We start from the raw sequence: 21,063 nt of genomic DNA, 5'->3' as shown, positions 1-21,063 counted from the left end.
AACTGAAAACAAACCACACCCTAAATTTACCACTTGTCTTTTATGTTGCCAAGTCCTTGCACATTGTTCTCCCCTGCCTTCCTTTTATTAACTGCCTTCCTCGAAATGGTGGTCACAGCCTTCTTTAAAAGCCAACTTCCCCATTAAGCCTACACCCCATCAAAATAATTTTTCTTAGCTCTCTCTCAAGATTCTGCCTCTACCGTAGCACTTAATTCAGTCTGCCTAATACTTAAGTGGAAGCCCTGATGGTATAGTGGTTAAGAGCTATAGCTGTTAACCAAAGGTCAGCAATTCAAATCCATCAGGTGCTCCTTGGTAAACCCCATGGGGCAGTTTTACCCTGTCCTACAAGGTTGCTATGAGTTGAAATTGACTTGATGGCAATGGGTTGTTTTCTTTTTTAATATTTAAGTGGAGCTCTGGTGGTGCAGTTGTTAAGAGCTCGGCTGCTAACCGAAAGGTCGTCAGTTTAAATCTATCAGCTGCTCCTTGGAAACTCTATAGGGCAGTTCTACTCTGCCCTATAGGGTTGCTATGAGTTGGAATTGACTTGATGGCAATGGGTTTGTTTGTTTGTTTGTTTAATATTTAAGTGGAGCTCTGGTGGCATAGTGGTTAAGAGCTCAGCTGCTAACCAAAAAAAGGTCAGCCGTTCAAATCCATCAGCTGCTCCTTGGAAACCCTATAGGGCAGTTCTACTCTGTCCAATAGGGTCACTATGAGTCAGAACCTACTTGACAGCACCTAACAACAGCAACAATACTTAGGGGGCAGTAGTGGTTCAGCTGTTCAGTGGCAGAATTTTGGCCTCTCGTGTGAGAGACCTGGATTTGATTCCCAGCCAATGGACCTTATGTACGGCGACCACCCATCTGTCAGTGGAGGCTTGCATTTTGCTATGATGCTGAACAGGTTCCAGTGGAAATTCCAGGCTAAGACTAGGAAGAAAGACTTGGTGATCTACTTCAGAAAAATCAGCCAATGAAAACCCTATGGATCACAACGGTACATGGAGTTGCCTTGAGTCAGGCTGATTTGATGGCAGCAAAGAACAGTACTTAATTAGTGATTTACATGACTTGATAGTTGCCTTAAGTGAAGTTTTCACAGTATATTCATAATTGTCTTCTTCCACAGACTAGCACAGGGACTGACAGGCCCATTAAATATAAACTTTAATCAAACCACTAAAAACCCAGGGAACTGCAAATTTGCAAAGCAAATAATCTCTCCTTAGTAATGGTTTTTAAAGTACAAATTCCCATAAAATATCTGAGCTTACAAAGCATCACTTATGTGTAAGCCAATTAAATCTTATTTATAAAATCTTTACCAGGTGTCCCACTCAATAGAACTTAGACTTTGGTTTCACATTGAGGTGTCTAGTCAAGTCCCCATTAATGGCTCAGCTGTGTGAAGTACGTATCATTTCCCTCCTCCTGTCTTTGGTTTCTACACGTAGTTTCTATAAGGACCTCATTCATTCACTTAGTCACAGAATATCTGAGAACTTACTTTATTAGGCACTGGGGATGCAATGATGATAAACAAGGAGCTCACAGTCTAATGAGAAGGGCTGACAAGTAAACCAAAAGCAAACCTACTGCTATCAAGTTGATTCTGACTCATGGAAATCCTATAGGACAGAGCAGAACTGCCCCCATAGGGTTCCCAAGGCTGTAATCTTTAATGCAAGCAGACTGCCACGTCTTTTTCCCACAGAGTAGCTGGTGGGTTCGAACTGACAACCTCTCGGTTAGCAGCCAAACTCTTAACCACTGTACTACCAGTGCTCCCTGACAAATAAACAAGCATGCCAATATAGTGTAATAAGTGCCACTACAAAGGAGAAAAGATTTAAGTTGTCAAGGATTTAATTTTTACTTGCATCTACAATCATAGCCCATGGAAGCAGCAGTCGAGAAATCAAGTGAGGCATTGGACAAATCTACAGCGAAAGACCTCTTTAAAGTGTTATAAAGCAAAGATGTCACTTTGAGAGCTAAGGTGAGCCTGACCCAAGCCATGGCATTTTCTATCACCTCATATGAATGTGAAGCTTGGACAATGAATAAGGAAGACTGAAGAATTGATCCATTTGAATTGTGGCTTTGGCAAAGAATATTGAATATATCATAGACTGCCAGAAGAACGAACAAATGTGTCTCGGAAGGAGTACAGCCACAACGCTCCTTAGAAGCAAGGATGGCAACTTGGACATGTTATCAGGAGAGACCATCCCTGGAGAAGGACATCATCCTTGGTTGAGTGTCAGCAAAAGAGGAAGACCCTGAACAACATGGATTGAAACAGTGGCTACAACAATGGGCTCAAGCATAGCCACAATTTTGAGGATGGTGCAGGACTGGGCAGTGTTTTGCTCTGTTGTACGTAGGGTCTCTATGAGTTGGAACCAACTAGATGGCACTATCAACAACAAAGGTAAGTGCTGAGTATTAAGGAAGTAAATTAATATTGGAAGGCAAGCGATGGCTTTCCAGAGAGAATAACATTTAAGCTGAGGTCCAAAGGCTAAGAAAGAGTTGTTTAGGGAAAAGGAGTCAGGAAAAATGTTCTAGGCAAAGGGACCAGCAAGGGCAAAGGATTGAGGCTCGAAGAGGATATGGCTCATTCACTGAACTAAAAGTAGTTCAGTACAGTTGGGCCATAGAGTTTGACACAGTTGGGGAATAGAAATGAGGCTGGGGAGTTAAGTAGGGGCCAGATTACGGGGGAACCTTACGTGCCAGACTAAGAGTTTAGAACTCCAGAGATAGTTCATTACAGCTACTTCCCCCTCTCTTGGTCTCTAAGCTAGCCGGAAAGAGACTATGTTAAGTCAGGGTGTGGAAATTAGAGGATATGCAAGAATTAAGTGGCTTTTCACTGAAAGCTGTGAAGTAGAAATAGTAACAGAGGTACAATGGCCAAATTAATATACAGCTACAATAATAATGACATAAATTAACATGTCAAATTAAATTTGTTCTAAGTTTCATTTAAGTACTAATTTATGTTCCATGAAGTCTGAGGAAACACGTACAGAAATCAGTGTTGCTAATTTAGTCATGTGCTCATAATTTTAAAAAATTAAATGGAATAATATTCCCAATACTTGTCTTCCTATGCCAAACCTACGAGGACAAAACTCCTACTTAGGAGCTGAAAACAAAGAGGCAAAGCAAGACATGTCTACTTGAGTTTATTCTTGTTCTTTAAAAAAAAAAAAGAGGGGGGAAAAAAATGTGGGGATGGAGGGGGAAATAACCCCTAAACACTGTGAACAGGAACCAAGACTCCAAGACTTGGGTGTAGTCCCCCTACCCCCAATCTCAGCTGAGAGATTCCCACCCACCCGATTTTCTTTTAAACAAAACACCCAAACCAGCAGCAAAGGTACCTGGGGTAGTCACTGAGATTTTAAACACTGGAAATAGGAAGGTGAAAGTCCAAAAAGTAGGCATTGGAAAGAAAAGGGGAGAAATGAGGGAGGCTAGACTCTGGAAGACAGAGTTGGGCAGCAAGAGGTGGAAATGAGCCAGTATGGGGATACCCCTCCTGACTGCTGCTGCCCATATTCCCCAGGACCCCAGAGAGCCCCACGGTTTTTTCTGCAGTCCATTCCCTACTCCCCAAAGGCCTCACAGGCCTAGCTCCAAGTCCTCCAGCTCTTCCTCCAGTGCCCTCCTCCTTGCCAGCTTCTCTAGCTGCTCTTTGCTGGGCTGGCTGATCTCCCCGGCTTGGATCCGCTGCTGAAGCTCTTCCACCTGCCGCAGCTTCTTCTTTAGGTTCTTTATCTTCTTGGCTTTCTCGGTGGTGGCAGCTGAGTCGGACTGATCAGAGATAGCTGTAGGGACTGCGCGGGAGCCCTGCGAAGCATTGGGGAGTTGGGCTGTCTCTCCCAGGGACACCTTTTCCAGAGTCCGGCTCAAGGCCTCTGCCTCTCCCTTCTCTTGCTGCTGCCGCCTCTTCTCCTTCCGCTTCAGGTTGCGTTTGGCTGTCTTGGAGAGACCTGGTTCACCACCTTCAGGCCTGCATGGGGTGGCAGGAACAGCGGCCTCGGGACTCAGCCCTGGGGGCAGTTCTGGTTTACTCTTGAAAAACTTCACATATTTGTTCTCATACCTGAAGAGAACAGACGATGTCAACACAGTTTTAAAGAGTCACTGGCGTTTTGAGCCCTTTTCTTAACCTTCAAACCACTTCACCCTAATCACATTCCCACTTCCGTCCTCTCTCCGTGGTCCCTCCCCAACTTTCCTCTGTTCAGCAGGAGCGGTGGGAGGGTCCCTAGGACTGAAGCTCTGGAGCTCTGAATGCTATCTGGAGGTTCTGATGACAGAGACCACAGAAACAGCCTTAATCACCTCCAATCCTCACTCACCCCTGGATCCTACCCTCTCCTCTCCTCTCAAACAGCTACCTCTCTTTCCATTTCCTGGGGGCTCAGGAGTCTTCCCAGAACTCAAAGGCACACCCATTCTATCCTTCTGTAGGAAATCCATTAAGTACCCCCTCCTCAGGACTAAGCACGCACACTGGGACCTCCTCTTGTGGCACATAGCCTTCTTTCACCCTCCGCTGCTTCCGCCAGGTCCCGTCAGGTCGCTGTGTTGAGGCGATGTACTTCCCTGAAATGACAGAAATTAAGTTGGAGAGTTATTCTTATTTTCAAACATTTCCCGAGATGAGAGAATTCATGAATGCATTCATTTTCCCTCAGTATCCATCCCTCCACCAAATTCAACCATTAAGGTACCTCATAAACCCAGTGCCATCGAGTCGATTCCGACTCATAGCGACCCTAAGGTACCTCACATCTACCCTTAATCCCTCTCCTGCCATTATTTACTAAGTGCCTACTTTTGTTTTTAAAGCTAGGCTGTATGGGGAATATGCAGTATAATACACCCTCCCTGTCAAGGAGCTTCTGTTTTTACAATTTAGTTGGCAAGACAAGTCAGACACAAAGAAAGAGTTAAAAAAAACACAACGCAACAGCATAGTACATCAAAAGGCAGTAAATGAAGAGGAGGCTAAAAAAAGTGGGCAAAAACAAGAACCACCGGAGGAGAAAGGACAAGAGACTTCCTAAAGAAGGGGAAATTTTATTTAGATAGAGCTTGAAACAATAGGCCAACCTTAGGAATCTATACTATAGATATAAAAGCAGCAGTACACAAGGATATATCTAAAGGATACCTATTGCTGCATTAAACTAGCAAAAAGCTGGAAACAACTTGAATGGCCATGAATACAGGAATGATTGAATGGATTTGGTCCACTCATACAATGGAAAACCACGCTCTTATTAAAAAGAATGTTAGATCTAAATCTTCTGACCTCAGATGGCGTTGACATACTAAGTGAAAAATCAAGTTGCAGAATAATTTACAGAGCAGCAGTTCTCAAACTTTTTATTTCAGGACCCTCTTTACACTCTTATAATATTATGTATGTCATTTTCCAATATTAAAAACAATTATATTCATTAATGTCATCAGAAAAGTCCTCCAGTACTGGGAAGCTGTCAAGCACATACCACCAGATACAAGTTTTCCAGAATTCTAATTTTCATTTGAAAGCTTGAATTTTATCATTGCCAATAAAAACTGTCCGTTATTTTCCTGAAATGACAAGCTTACTTTGTTTATTTTTAGGAAATGCTTGTCAGATACCTAAGTCTGAACTACCAGTTTATCAGTGGTTCTTTCAAGTAAAAATGGTATTCCAGGAGAAGAGAAGCTTGTTTAGCTTGCACATCAGACAATCGCACAAGTGCTTTTCCTTGAGACAACCGTGTTACTTTGGTATGCAAGCAGAAATGTTTAATGCCTACTTCCCATTTAGTCACAGAGAACATTAAAAAGACACGTATCAAAATATAGTTTATCCTTTTCAAGTGTATCCAAGGGTTGAGATTTAATAAAATTAATAATTTTTACTGCTTCATTAAGGATATTCTTAAGTGAAACCGTCATTATTTACTTCAAGTGTGTTGCAGTGAAGAATACAATAACAAATACAGTTTGGTGCCACTGCCTAGAATGGTGCTAAAGAGCCAGCAGTTTTACCCACCACTGCTTTTGCACCATCAGTGCAAACAAATGTCAGCCTAATGAAAAATTTTTAAAAAGCAGCCACCGAAAGCTCTATGGAGCACAGTTGTACTGACACACATGGGGTCGCTACAAGCTGGAATTAACTTGAAGGCAGCTGGTGGTGGTGATTACGAAAACAGCTTTGCTTGCTGACCTCTTGAGAGCCGCTGGTGTAGAGTAGGGTTCCGTTTTTGTTGGGGGAAGGGGCAGCACTTAAAGGTCTATACAGTCACTTTGTGTATAAGGACCTTAGAAAGACACATATTAAGGCTTTGATGTTGGTAACCTTAAGGGAGATAACATGGAAGGGGAGATGGTAGGTAGGAACCATTAACTTTTTTTAAAAAATGTATCTTTTTCTATTACTTCAAAACAAGAAAGACTTTTAAAAGTAAAAAGTCAAATCTAGGGCCTCTCACATGAATTAAACATTGGTACAAGAATTGGTTTTCTGTTCACAATATAAATATCATTAATAAATTAAAATAAAAAAGTTATTTAAGAAAATGAATAAAATTTAACAGGTGGAAGGGAAGGAAAAAAGAAAAAACATGGACAAAGGCGCTCAAACACTAGCAAAGAAAGGCATGGATATGGGAGTGGGCGTGGAGTATTTAGGGAACAGAAAGTAGAAGGGTCCAGGGGAATCAGACAGTTCATGCTAGTTCATTTTTTCCCCCAGGCTGGAGAAAAAATATTGGGGTCAGGTTTTAGAAAGCCTTAAAAACATGGTCAAGGAATCTGGACTTTATCTGGTGAATAAAGATAGCCACTGAGGATACTTTTTGTCTAGTTGCAAAAGACAGGGCTTTGGATTTATAAAAGGCCAAGATCCTACCCTTTCCTTCAAAGGGCTTATAATCGAGCTAAAACAGGATATACATCATCAAATATAAGTAATTATAAAAAAAAAAAAATATAAGGTTGCATGTGTTAAGTGACAAGTAGTGACAAAATGTGGTCCCTCAGCTTGAAGGCTGAGTAAAAACGAACGAAAAAACCAAGAGGCTTTGTGGAAGGAGGACTGGGACTAGAGATGCGCTTTGAAAAAAGAGCCAAACTAAATGAAAAGGGAGGCAGACTGGATTCTAAATAGCTCATTCTAAAACAAAAATTCAGACCCGTAAAACCAAACCCATTGCCGTTGAGTAGATTCTGACTCATAGTGACCCTATAGGACCGAGCAGAACTGCCCCACAGGGTTTCCAAGAAGCGCCTAGTGGATTCGAACTGCCAACCTTTTGGTTAGCAGCCATAGCTCTTAACCACCACGCCACGAGGGTTTCCAAAAATTCAGACATGGGGCTATATATGACATGTTCAGGAGACAGTGAATGAAGCAGTCTGGCTGGGCCAGAGGGCTGGCTGGTATAAAGCAATGAGGGAGAATGTTCAGATCCTGAATGCCAGTTAAGGAGTTCAACATCTGGCTCATGGCATGCATTCAATAAATATTTGTTGAAATAATAAGTCCTTTACTCAAAGCAGTGTTTTAGGCCAATTAATCTGGCATGATGAGAAGGCAGTCTGGAAAGGGCAAACATTGGAGACTGAGGAAACTAGTTAGGAAAAAAGACTGCAATAATCCTGGCATGAAGGGCAGGATGGACTAAGACTGCGAAAATGGAAAGGAAGTGGCTGGTGCCAGATACATTACCAAAGAATCGACGTTTGGTGATTTACTCACTGATGGGGGAAGGCTGAGGGTCTTAGAAGCTGAAGATAATACTCTTTGTTTTAGTAATCTCGATCTTGAGAATTTAGCATAAGACAATAGTTCCAACAGGCAAAAGAAAAGAGAGGGAGATAATCATGTGAAAATTATAGCATTATCTAAAAATTATATTCAATTATACAGGAATGGAAACCCTGGTGACGTAATGTTTAAGTGCTACGGCTGCTAACCAAAAGGTCAGCAGCTCGAATCTACCAGGCGCTCCTTGGAAACTCCGTGGGGCAGTTCTACTCTGTCCTATAGGGTCACTATGAGCCAGAATTGACTGAACAGCAATGGGTTTGGTTTGTTTTTTTTATACAGGAATGGCTAAATATATATATATAATACATCCATTTAAAATAATAACCATGCAGAATCAAAAAGTATATCATGTGATAGGATATAATGTAATGTAAAACATAATAAAATTGCATATATACCATGATTTCAACCATTAAATATGTTACATATATTTGTATGTCTAGAAAAGAATGTGCAATAATGAAAATGTATTGGGGTGATAAAACTATAAATTTTCTTTTAATAACTCCCATTAGTGCTGTTGTTATATTATGGATTTTAAAAATGTGATTTTAGGTTTCAAGCCTAAATTGCTGGGAGAATGATAGGTGTACAGAGGAGAGTGAAATTACTTTTTACCAGGTGCTTAAAAAAGACTGTATGAGTGACACAGCATCTGTTGTAAATCTTGGAAGATGAGTAGGATTTAGACCAGGGCTTCGAACCAGAAGCACTGCATTTTCACCCCAGATATACTGAATCAGAATCTACAGTTTAACAAGATCTCCAGGTGATTCTTATACATAACTTCCTGGGAACTTGTTAGAAATGCTAGTTCTCGGCAGGGCTTCCAACCAGAGCCCTGATTTAGACTAGTGGGAGGTGGGGGTGAGGAAAAAGAAAGAAGGGACAAATTAGACTAGTCACGCCCCTACTTAAAATTCTTTCTGGATTCCTGTTGCTCTCAGGATAATACTGACATGGAAGACAGAGAGCACACAGAAGGCCTTCTTGACCTAGCTCTTGCTAGTCTCCAACCTCTTAGCACCCAGCTGCTCATACTCTCTGCTCCAGCCACTGAAATATTCATAAATCTAGCCCAGACCTGTGCCTATATTCTCTATACATTTTTGTTTTTGCTTCCCTTGGCCTTAGTATACTTTGCTCACTTCTTGTATTAGTTAATTCCTACTGGTCTTCCCTGACCTCCCTAACCCATGCCAAGTTAGGAGGTGCCCTTTGTGTACCCACAGCACCTATCTTAGCCTTTACCATGCTCTAATGTCTAACATATCTGTTTGCTGAGGAACAGGGACTGTGTCTTTGATCTTTGTAGCAAAGGGACTGGCCCACAGATAACAGTAAACATTGGTTGATTAAAGAATAAATTTAAGTATAATATTTAGGTAACAGCCAAGAGTCCAGTATGTTTTGGGCAAAAGGCATATGTAATAGGAAAGGAGGCTACAGGTAAATTAGTCAGAATATAAAAGGCCTCCAATCTCCACTGAATTTGGACTAAAGCCTGAGGCTGTGGGAGAGCACTGAAGGCCAATAAGGAGTACAGGTGATTTGCTCAAAGCAATGCTTTAAGAAGACTAACCTGAAAACATGTAACATAAACTAAAGATACAGAAAATGAATGCAATAGCTGCAATGAGAGAAGACTTAACTTAGATGGTCTCTATGGGTGTTGGAAGGAAAATGGAAGAGAAATTTATTATGAAGAATAAATTAATAGGATCTGAAGGCTGCCAAGATTTGAATTAGGGAGAGGAAATCATTGAAACAATGCTGCAGTGGATTTAATCTGGTGCTTTTCACATGTAGTCTCTTATTTGATTTCCACAACATACCTGAGGGTAAGTCGGGCATATGGTAAGAAGATTTATTCACACATTCATTTAAAATGTTTATTGAGCACTTACTGTTGTGCCAGGCACTGTAACAGGAGCTAGAGATATAACAATGAATAAAGCAAGCAAGGTTCTTGCTTTCTCGTAGCATACATTCTAGTGTGGAAGAAGGGTAACAAACAAGCACACAAATAAACTAATTACAGTATCACTCCTGAATGTGTAAAATTTGGAGGCGAGTAAAAGCTACTAACATAAAAGAAAAAAATGCACAGAAGACAAATTTGTGAAAATAATTCTAGACAAGCAGTGTTTTACATGGAATTAGGGAGAAAGGGACAATGCCAGAAACATATACTTAAATTAATTGCATAGATATTATAGTTGAAGGATTCAGACTAGTAAAGATGGAGTGTGAAGAAGAGCAGGGCAGAAGCTTCTTGAATGGCCATCCTGTCTGGAAGCCCTCAGAGATACAAATAGCCCATTATCACAAAGGAGCACCTATTTTATGTTATCTTGGTTCCATCCTCTGGCCTTGATGGTATCCAAGGGTGAAGTCAAAAAGAAGGGAGAGGTTTGGCGATTCCCACCCCTAGAAATAAAAACCAAGGGCAAAATATCAGGACTTTCAGGCAATATCTTTGAGAGTCAGAAACTACAGAGTACAGACTGTTACTGTAAGAATTTTGTAAACTTTGGCATTTCCCCATGCCTGCTGTTTTGTAATCCCCAATCTGTTTCCTTAAATCCATTAGCAATAAAAACCCTTAAAGTGAAAATGGCCTTGTTTTCAGAAGGAACAAGAAGACAACAGAAAGACTATGTCCCACAAAATAGCCAGGCTTGGGAGAACCCCAAGGGGTTAGGCGGAAGTGACTGTTAAAGGCGTTTGGAGTCCCTGGGGCCCATTTCAAAGAAGGAGGAGATCTGGGTCACAGATCTGGACTTAAGGATGGACTCAGCCAACAGTTATAATACCTGGATCCAGTTTCTAACATACAGAAAACATAAAAAGAGAACACAGAGTTGAAGGAATGATCCTGGAAAACAGTCCTGATCATTTTCCTCAAGGAGAAAAAGATGTCAGCAATGACAGGAAATAATTAGTAGGAAAAAAGAATACTAAGACAGTCTGCGTCATGACAGACAAGGAGGTAGGTGATTAACAGTGTTAAGTACTGAGAGAAATCAAGGACAAGGAGAACTGAGAAAAAGGTTAATGAATTTGACAATTTGGAAAACCCTGTTTAGTCTCAGAAAAGTAAGTGGTCAGAAGCCACACTACAAATTAATAAAACGTAATAAACATTTATTAATGCCTCCTATGAGAAAAGTACTATACTAAGTGTTATAGGGATTATCAAGATAAGTAAAATCATTCCTACTTTTAAGAAATTTACAATCTAAGGGTGGTGGGGAACAAATTACGCAGGCAAAGAGTAAGATAAAAATGCAATAAATATAAATACAATAAGTTTCTGACATAGTGATAAAAAATTTCAAGGGAATAAATAATCATACCCAGTTTAGTGGCGGAAGGAGACAGGAAATCAGGAAAACCTCAGGCACTTGGCCTTAAAGACTAGATAGTAGTAATAATACCAAAAAACCCACTGCCACAGAGCTGATTCCAACTCACAGCGACCCCATAGGGTTTCCAAGGCTGTAAATCTTTACAGAAGCAGGCCGCCACATCTTTCTCCCAAGGAGTCACTGCCAACTTTTCAGTTAACAGTCGAACACTTTAACCTCTGTGCCACCAGGGCTCCATAATAATATTACCAGTGGCTAATATTTCTACAGGCAGAGGTAGGAAGGGAAAGGGCATTCCAAAAACAGCCACAACAACAAGCAGTCACAGCAGTGGAAAACTCACAACGTATATCATAAACAGGAAAGAACATCTTGGTGGTTCAGCGGTAGAATTTTCACCTTCCATGAGGAAAGTTCTGGGTCGATTCCCAGACAATGTACATCTTGTGCATCCACTAGCCTCAGTGAAGGCTCGTATGTTGCTATGATGATAAACAGGTTTCAGTGAAACTTCAAGGCTAAGACAGGCTGTAAAAAAGGCCTTGTGATCTAATTCTGAAAAGCAGCCAATGAAAACCCTATGGATCACAACAGTCTGATGTGTAATCAAATCACGGGCATGATAAAGACCAGGCAACATTCTGTGTTCCATTGTGCATGAGGTCACCATAAGTCAGGGGCCCACTGACCACAGCTAACACCAATATTATACCAGGGACTTTACATTCATTATCTTGTTGAATCTAGACAACAGTTAGATAGCATCATTTACAGTTGAGGAAACAGGCTTCAAAAGGTTAAAGATTTGTCCAAGATCACAAGAATAGTAAGTAGCTGCAGTGTAAACGAACACAGGTCTGACTCTAGAGTTTATATATCATCACACCTTATCCACCCGGCCTATATTACATAGTCCAATTTCATTGGAGGGTATAGGCAGAGACATAGTAAGTGATAATACTATATTGAAGAGCAGTTTGTGCTTATATTAGAGAGTTGTTGTTGTTATGTGCCGTCGAGTCGGTTCCAACTCATAGCGATCCTACTGGACACAGTAGAACTGCCCCATAGGGTTTCCAAGGAGCAGCTCGTGGATTCAAACTGCCAACCTTTTGGTTAGCACCTAGGTTCTTAACCATGGCGCCACCAGGGCTCCATATTAGAAAGTAGTATCTTGAATATATGAGCGGGTAGTCCAAATGTAAATTTGATAGTCAATTCCCAAAAGGTTTTTGGGTTGCCACAAAAATTATTATGTAAGTTTGGGAAATCCTGAGTTAAACCCCCTAAAAAAGTTCTTTTTTTTTTTTTTAACTGCAAGACTTCTCTGAGTTAATATGTTCTTATTCCTATGAATATCCAAGATGATAATATGGTTTATAGTGTTTCCCAAATGTATTTGCCCAAAACCTTATTTTTATTTTAGCTAGTCATTTATTTTTTAGTACATCTCACAAGATTACTAAATGTTCCAAGAATCATATTTTGGGAAATACAAGCCATTCAGTATGATCCAAATTATGTTAATATATATGTGCATAGAAAGAAAAGTTAAAAGGAAATGTTAACTGTAGTTATCTCTGGGTTCCAGAATTACCAGTCATGTGTGTGATTTATATTTCATTCTACTTGTGAAAATATTTTCCAAGTGTTTTACAATGAACATGAATTAATGTTATAACTAACCAAAAATAAATAAAATAAATATTTGTACTTTCCAATCCAGTAATTCTACTTCTGGGAAATCTATCCTAAGAAAATAACCCTAAAGGCAGGAAAAGATTCATGCATAAAAATATTCGCAGAGTTCTTGGAACAAAAATTCTGGAAATAATCTAAAAGGTCAATAACAGAGGAAAGGTAAGACATGGTGCATCCCTATCTTACCTTGTATTTTAAAAGATGTTTCCAGAGAATTTTTAATGGCAAAAATATTTAGGTACTAAGATTAAATAAAAAACCAAGATATAAAAATGTACGTCTCATCTGATTTAACCACATTAAAAAATGCACAGAAAAATAAAGGTTAGAAGGATTCATGCCAAATTTAACAGTGAACTCTGGTGGAATGAATTATATTGAATAAAAATTACATAGCTAAATTTATACTTAAGGACCAGTAATCTGGCAGCAGTTATGTCAGATGAACTGGAACAAAGACAGAACTGGAGACAGAAAGACTATTTAGGAGGCCACAACAATACTTGAAAGATAAGGAAAACTAGAATTTTATCAGGCACTAAGAATGGCCCAAGTACTATGCTTGGTACTTTGAAAATATAATCTCTTCTAATCCACACAATAACCTTTACATAATAATCACTGAACCATTTGTTGGATACTTTCTGTGTGCCAGACATGTACATTATCTCATTTAAATTTTAATTCTACAATAATGTTGTAGGAGTTAGCCCAATTTTATCAATGAGAAAACTAAGAGTTAGATAAATAAAAATTCCAAGGTCATACACCTAACAAGTAATGAAGACGGAGTAAGGGTAATGGCAATAGGAATAGAAGAATGTTTTGACAACTGATGTGGGGAAGGGAGCAAGAGAAGAGTAAAAGATGATACAAAAACAACATCCCAATAGCAACAAGCACACCTAGCACCCAGATCTTGGTTTCTAATACTATTCTCCAATAAAAGGAATCAGACTCCCTGAGAAACAGCTGATTCCAGGGCTGGATCAGGAACTATACAAGGTAAGCCTGAAGCATATTGTAGAGCCAGAAAGTAAAAAACTACTAAAAGAAAAAACAACCCTACATTGATGAGGGCATGTTAAAGAGATACAAGAGCTAACTCAAAAAGTTCCCAATAATCAAAGATGGAGCAACAAAACAAAAATAAATGTGTCCATATTGATATAAATAAATGATCAAACAAATAAATAAATGGAGGAGAAAAGACAAATCTCCTATGCAGAAGAATCCCAAACAACTTATGTAGATATTCTGCTCTCAAGAAGGGGTGGATAACTGCCCTCTCCTTAAGTGTGGGCTGCAAATAGTGACTTCCTTTCAAAGCGTATAGTACGGAAAGGGGGAGAAATGAGTAACTTTACAGTGGAGAAACTTTACAAACACTATGTTAGACAGGTGATCAAGGTCAACAGTAACAATGAAAAATCATTCTGATACTATGTACTCTTGATACAACGTGATGAAAATGGAACTTTACCTGTGGTGTTCCCTTCCAAAATTCACAATCCTAGTATAATCATGATGACACAACAACCTTGCCTGCTGAAAGTGAAGAGGACTTGAAGCACTTACTGATAAAGATCAAGGACCACAGTCTTCAGTATGGATTACACCTCAACACAAAAGAAACAATAATTCTCACAACTGGACCAATAAGCAGCATCATGATAAATGGAAAAAATATTGAAGTTGTCAAGGATTTCATTTTACTTGGATCCACAATTAATGATCATGAAAGCAGCAGTAAAGAAATCAAATGACACACTGCATTGGGCAAATCTGCAGCAAAAGACCTCTTCACGGTTTTTAAAAGCAAAGGTGTCACTTTAAGGACTAAGATGCGCCTAACCCAAGTCATGTTGTTTTCAATCACCTCATAAGCATGTGAAAGCTGGACAATGGATATGGAAGACCAAAGAAGACCTGATGCCCTTGAATTATGGTGTTGGCGAAGAATAGTGAATATACTGCCAGAAGAATGAACAAATCTGTCTCGAGAAAAGTACAGCCAGAATGGTCATTAGAAGCAAGGGTGGCCAGACTTTGTCTCACATACTTTGGACATGTCGTCAGAAGGGACCAGTCCCTGAAGGACATCATGTTTGGTAAAGTAGAGGGTCAACGAAAAAGAGGCAGACCCTCAAGAAGACAGATGGACACAGTGGCTGCAACAAGGGGCTCAAGCATAACAATGATTTTAAGGGCCCTGGCCTGGGCAGCATTTCGTTATGTTGCATACAGGGTCACTGTGAGTCCTAACCAACTCAATGGCACCCAACAACAACAACAGTATAATCATGAGGAAAACGTAACCCCAACTGCAATAGACGGGCATCTTACAAAATATCAGACTAGTTGTCCTCAAAACTGTCCATGTCATCAAAAACAATGAAGGTCTGAGAAACTGTGACTGCCTAGAGCAACTTAAGGAGACTTGAGAATTAAATGTAATGTGGTATCTTGGGTGGAGTCCTGGGACAGAAAAAAGACATTAGTAAAAAAAATAAGAAAATCTGAATAAAGTATGGACTTCAGTTAATAATAATGTATCAATATCGATTCATTAATTTTAACAAAGGCAACATACTAACATGCTTATAATAGGGGAAACTAGGTATGGAGTATATGGGAACTCTATACCATCTTCTAAACTTTTCTATAAATCTAAAACTGTTCTAAAAAATATCTATTTAAAATAATTAAAACAGGAGAGATGATGCAAAAAGTTGGTCTTGGGTTGGCTAGAACAACGGTGCCTTTGAACAGAAATAAGGAAGGAAAAACTAATTTTGGTCAGGCCAGGTCTGAGGTGTGACAATACATCCAAGAGTGAAAAAGACACGGGCAACTCAGGAGAGAGGCTGGTGCTAGAAATAAAAACAGCAAAGAGTTAAGGAACAAATACACAGTAAGGAAATGAAAATAGCAGGTATAGACCTAATATTCAAGAAATCTGACTGTGAACAGGAAAGAAACAGAAGTGATAGGTCTTGATTTTTTTCAGTGAAATAGAAGGTAAAGTCACAGACAGCCAGAAAGTTTGGGGGAAATAACCACGGAAATATATAAGGAAATCAAGTCAAAAGAATTGTAGAGAAGCTGTGATCTTCGCATAAGTTAACATTAAGTTATATTATACTAACTCTGCCAGTTTTTGTGCTTTTTCTCTAACAATGTGCTGTGGCCTACAAGCAGAAAGTAAGAAAACAGTTGATGGTTACGAAAATAAAAATAAAAGAATAAAGAATGAAGATAGTACCAAAGTGACTGGTCACAGAGGTCTACCTGGGCCACATCAAAGGTAGCCATAAAGGTGCTGGTAGACTTGGTGAGCTAGGAAGGGTCAAGAACCAGAAAGCCTGTTGTCACTGTGTGTCATCAAGTTGATTCCAACTCATAGTGACCCTATCTGACAGAACAGAACTGCCCCAAAGGGTTTCCTAGCCTGACATCTTTACAGAAGCAGATTGCCAGGTCTTTTCTCCCACGAAGTGGCTGGTGGGTTTGAACCACTGACCTTTTGGTTAACAGCCAAGTGCTTAACCACTGCCACACAGGGCTCCTTCCAGAGAGCCTAAAGAAAGGCAAAAAGCATAAGGTGTGGCTGGAAAAGAGCCTAACGTCATGGGGAGCACCTGAAGGGGAAGCAGTGACATGAGTGAGATCCACGCTGTAGTGATTCTGATGTGGAAAAGAGCCTAACGTCATGGGGAGCACCTGAAGGGGAAGCAGTGACATGAGTGAGATCCATGCTGTAGTGATTCTGATGTGTAGCTACTCTGAAATAGAAAGGAAAAGCCAACGGTCTCCTGCTGAGGAACTATGAGATCAGAGTATCGCAAAGGTGCCGGAGACACTGAGAATGGTAGCAAGAAACGGTGGAGAAAAAAATATGATGCAATAGGTCTGGGTCTTTGTGGACAGTAAATAATGGCACTAAGATTTTAGAGAATTGGGTTATAACTGCATTATGATACCTTCCACAAGGATTAGAGTGAAAGCAGGTAAGCAGTCTGATTCCTTGTCCTTTTTCACATAATCACAAGAAACACAAGATACCTCCAGGTGGGAGAGTAGGGCAAGATGTGATATATGATTTTCATTAAGTGATGGTAAAGAAAATGGTTAAGGATAGAGAGACGTGGTGGACAACAAGTGGTTTTCGAAGCACATATTAAAAGGAGCTAACTGAAGAAGGACATACTGGGTAGAGGGCAGAAGAGGAGGTGCTGTACCACTTTGAAATGTGAGGTATGGAAGAAGCAGCAGGGACCTGGGTTGCATTACATACCATATGAGCGGTGGATTGAGGGACAAGCAACATGGAGAGCAGCAGACAAGAAGCAGAACGGGCACATTTAAAAACAGACTGTGTGTACCACAGCACACACAGTGTCATCTCTTCTACAGAAGACTACACTTACACAACGAGGGCTACAAAAACAGTAACATCTTGCACTTGCACAGCATTTTACAAATTGCTTTCACATATATTATCTGATCCTCACTAGGTAGATATTACAAAGTTTCTAAAAACGAGACAATTAGGATGTGCCAAACCCATGTGAAAACCTTGAATTTCAGTTTACAACACATAAACCTCACAGACACAGCAGACACTTCTGCATCTCAAGCAGCCAGGCTAGAAATTCTTCTCTTGCCAGAAGGAATAGTGGATTCCATCAACTTGTCAAAAGGCTTGAGGAAAGGCCACTAGGCACCATCCTACTTGCCTTCTCCCACCTCAGGCACCCTCAACCCTTATCACCACCAGTGACTAAAGAAGGGAGAGAAGGGTGGTACCATCAAGGAGAAAACCCAAGCTGAAAGTCGTGTTAGGTTCCTCCTCCCTTCACACCTATGGACTTCAGTGGCTCAACAATGAAGATGAGGGAGTGGTAAAGACATTATGTATCAGTGATGACTTCTTCAGCAGATACAGCTTCGAGAAAAAGAATTTAAACGGGAGTGAAGTAGGGCAGAAAGTAGGCATCGCTAAAAGATGGGGGAGGGGAACATGGGGAGGCAGAAATTGGAGGGAATTGAGAATATAGGAGCCTCTAAAGCTGGAGTAACCAGAAGAGATACAGGATGCTCAAACTGCTGGAGAAACGCTTAGGGCCCGTGAGGGTCCTGGAGCAGGTACCAGCATTCAGGACCCCAGGGTTTGGGTGACCGGAAGCTAGGACCCCCAAACACGAGACCAGAAGGGGGCGCAGGTGACACCCCGTAGGAAAGAATGAATGGGGAAGGCGGTCCGGGGGGCGGGGCAAAGGAGGGGCCCCGGGATGGGCGGGGCACAGACCCCTTTCCAAGTCCGAACCCCTGCCCCGAGAGCCCGGGGAGAAGCGGCTTCGCGCCTCCCGCACTCACCGCCGGTCTCGTCAGTTACATAGGGAGTCGCCATCTTGAAAACACAAACCACTTCCGGCGTGAGCGGGCTGGGGTCCCGCCCCCTCCCCACCGGAAGTGGAGTCCTGATCGTAGCAAGCCACCATCTTAGTCTTAAAGGGAGAGTGCACTGTTTCATGGCCGTGGTGTAGGAGAAGAAAGAGGGAGTAGAAACTGAAGAAGTTAGTAAAATAAAAGCCGTAGGCTCTTTTATTGCCACTGATACCATTATTGAACCCCTGCTGCATATAAAGCAGGCTTCTGGGCGCCAAGAGAACTTCCGAGGCACGGTCCCTCTTTCTCAAAGCCACTCCTTGTCCGTCCGGGAACTCGGAGAAAAGGGCGCAAAGCCCATCGGGCTGACAAATGAGGAAAGGTAGAAAGTTCAGGCCCTGACCTGCACCAGGGTCCCGCAGCGGTTTGGGGACGTGGGGCGGGGCAGGAAAACTCTGGGAACTCACCGGGGCGCACGAATGTTGGTGGGGCAAATTCAAGACCCCAAGTTAACCCTCTCTAAGAAAACGGGGAGGTCGAAATCGCGCGCCGAATGCCCACTGACGCCCTGCTCAACCCTCTTGGTCAGAGACCCGTACGAGGGGCGTGAGAGCTGAGAACGCTGCCGGTCTATCACCTGTTCCCGCAGCCGCAGGGTTGCCGGCGGCTTCCATGGCCGAGGTGGCGACGGGCCGGGTTGCACGGGCGGCCTTGGCCTGGCCCTGCCGCTGGGGTGGCTCCGAGGAGCCAGGAGACGTAGTGACAAAGGCCTAAGTTTACCCGGCCTCCAACCCCGGGAGTCTCCTTGGGCAGCGCCCTAGGGTCACAGGGCAGGGTGAAGGCTTCTGGGTGGACCCATTAGTACTCTAATTAACCTCGTCCAAGTCTCTGGGCGCTGGGGATCGAAAGCGGGGCAACTCGCCAATAATCTGGACCCGTACAGTCACTCTCTTTGCAGTTCTGCCCAGCCCCGTCCTTCCCTATTCTTTAAGCGAACCTAAATGTTCTTCTCCCCCTGCTCCTTTCAGCAGATCCTTCAGGGCTAAATCCAGTTCAACTTGTTTCCCCTAGAGCCTGGGAGGGGCCGGCTGCTGGTTCCTCTCCTCAGGTATCAACTCTGCCCTGCTCCAGCCCCGCGTTGCTTTTTTTCTTATTAACCCTTTTACCTTCCTCCTAATGCGGTAGTTAGCCTTAGGTTAAACAGTACCCCTAGAATCAGGGATGGGAGAGGAGTATATTAGTGACCCACCTCCAACACTGGGCTGCATGCCCCATTAAAACACGACTGAGAGCAGTGGCTGACTAGGAACCTTCTAAAACTTTGAAGTTAAGCCCCAGACATTTTTTCCAGTCACAACTTGCCTTACTTCCCATCCTCTACCTCCATGATTTCCACCCTAGGCCCAACTCAGATCTCAAAAAGACTCATTTAAAAACTTGTTTGCATATAATACACAGTTTTTGCAAGTGTTCTGACAATGCCAGCTTTAACCCCTGTTCTTCTTTCACCAACTGTGCCTCAGCTTGGCCTCCATCTAGGATCCTGTCCTTAGCCTTGGTGCTAATGATTGAAGATAAAGTGTGGGTTAAAGCCTGTAAAAACTAGTGTGATGCATTGGTCCTGACTGTACTACCTGAGGAATGGTCTCTGCAACTTCATAGTAGGCTGCTCAATGGACCTTTCTGCAGGAAGAATCCTAAAGTGGCTCTGTTGACTACCTAACCCTCATCTTCAGGCCCTTACTGTGCCCCCAAACATCCTGCCCCAGCTCTAGGGTTGACAGGAAGTGAAACTCAATTGTCTGCCTAGCAGCCTGGCTTGGAACCCAGCCCTGGGCCGCAGATGTGGCCCCCTACCCTGAGGAGGAAGAGGGGGAAGAAGAGGCCGGGGAGAGTAAGGCTGTTGTTTTTTCCTCCCCCTTTGTTCATTGCGGTTTCTTTCTTTCTGATTTTTATGATGTGGTTGAGTAAAGAAATGAGCACCTGGAACTGTAGGCATTAGACGCCTCCTCCTTAGATGCTTCTTGGCCTTTCTTCCCCCACCCCCCACCAGTAAGTGATCTGAGTGGGATATGATGGCATAATAGGTCATAAAGAAGACACAAAGGAGCCTAGAGTGATTCCACCTTACTCATCAGAGAGAGATCACCTCGCACTCCTCTTTGAAGTCCCCAAAAAAGTCTTAAAAGGATTGTTTTTACCTTTCTGTAGAGACATCTGAGGATGATGGAGTGAGAAACACAAGTTATACAGAGGAAGGTATAACTGCAAGATATTTACAAGTGTTCTTTGCAAGGAAAACTGAGTGCCTAAAGGATTAGTATCTTTCCCGAATTATTCCTAATTGAGGAGTTCAGGGGCATAAAACTGGTTGAAAGAAAGGTTAGGGGACTTGTTCTTATTTGTATTTTTTTTAGGTTGACTGGAATCAGAGAGGCTTCACGCACACACAAACACACACCAAGCCACTCTTAAGCCGGGCTGTGTTTTTGGCTGTCCTGCACAACTAAGAACAGGACCTGATGAATAGTAGGGCCTCAAAAGTGTTTGTTGAATGTTTGATTAAGGAGGTGATACAGGAAGAGGAGGTAAAGCTTTGCTAATAGTGGAGAAAACACTTTAAGGATGAAGGATGGGGAGTGGTAGAGCCCTTGCCTTTTAAGATTGGGGGTTAGACCTGGAGGGAAGACAGAAGCAGAGAGACAGATTCTCTCCAATTCTGCTCCAGATCTCTAGT

At 41.9% G+C, this 21,063-nt stretch overlaps 1 protein-coding gene across 5 annotated transcripts; it reads right to left on the bottom strand.

Annotated features, from left to right (window-relative positions):
* Positions 1-1,859: 1,859 nt before the first annotated feature.
* Positions 1,860-18,893, bottom strand: PYM1 (PYM homolog 1, exon junction complex associated factor). 5 transcript variants are annotated; one of them, XM_064284085.1, is made up of 4 exons: positions 18,794-18,812; positions 10,203-10,293; positions 4,516-4,634; positions 1,860-4,128 (listed from the first exon to the last, which is right to left on the bottom strand). In XM_064284085.1, exons 3-4 carry the CDS (start codon positions 4,563-4,565, stop codon positions 3,645-3,647), a joined length of 534 nt encoding a protein of 177 aa, XP_064140155.1. In that variant the 5' UTR covers positions 4,566-4,634; positions 10,203-10,293; positions 18,794-18,812; the 3' UTR covers positions 1,860-3,644. The 5 variants fall into 5 exon arrangements, with proteins under 5 accessions (XP_064140155.1, XP_064140154.1, XP_064140157.1 ...); XM_064284084.1 differs by lacking the exon at positions 18,794-18,812 and adding an exon at positions 18,315-18,365; XM_064284087.1 differs by lacking the exon at positions 10,203-10,293 and having other exon boundaries at positions 18,794-18,893.
* Between the last annotated feature and the right edge of the window lie 2,170 nt (positions 18,894-21,063).

Source organism: Loxodonta africana, chromosome 4 (genome assembly GCF_030014295.1).
Source record: "Loxodonta africana isolate mLoxAfr1 chromosome 4, mLoxAfr1.hap2, whole genome shotgun sequence".
Lineage (NCBI taxonomy): Eukaryota > Metazoa > Chordata > Mammalia > Proboscidea > Elephantidae > Loxodonta > Loxodonta africana.
The sequence above is the reverse complement of the archived record's forward strand: the minus strand, read 5'-3'. Positions and strand labels throughout refer to the sequence as shown.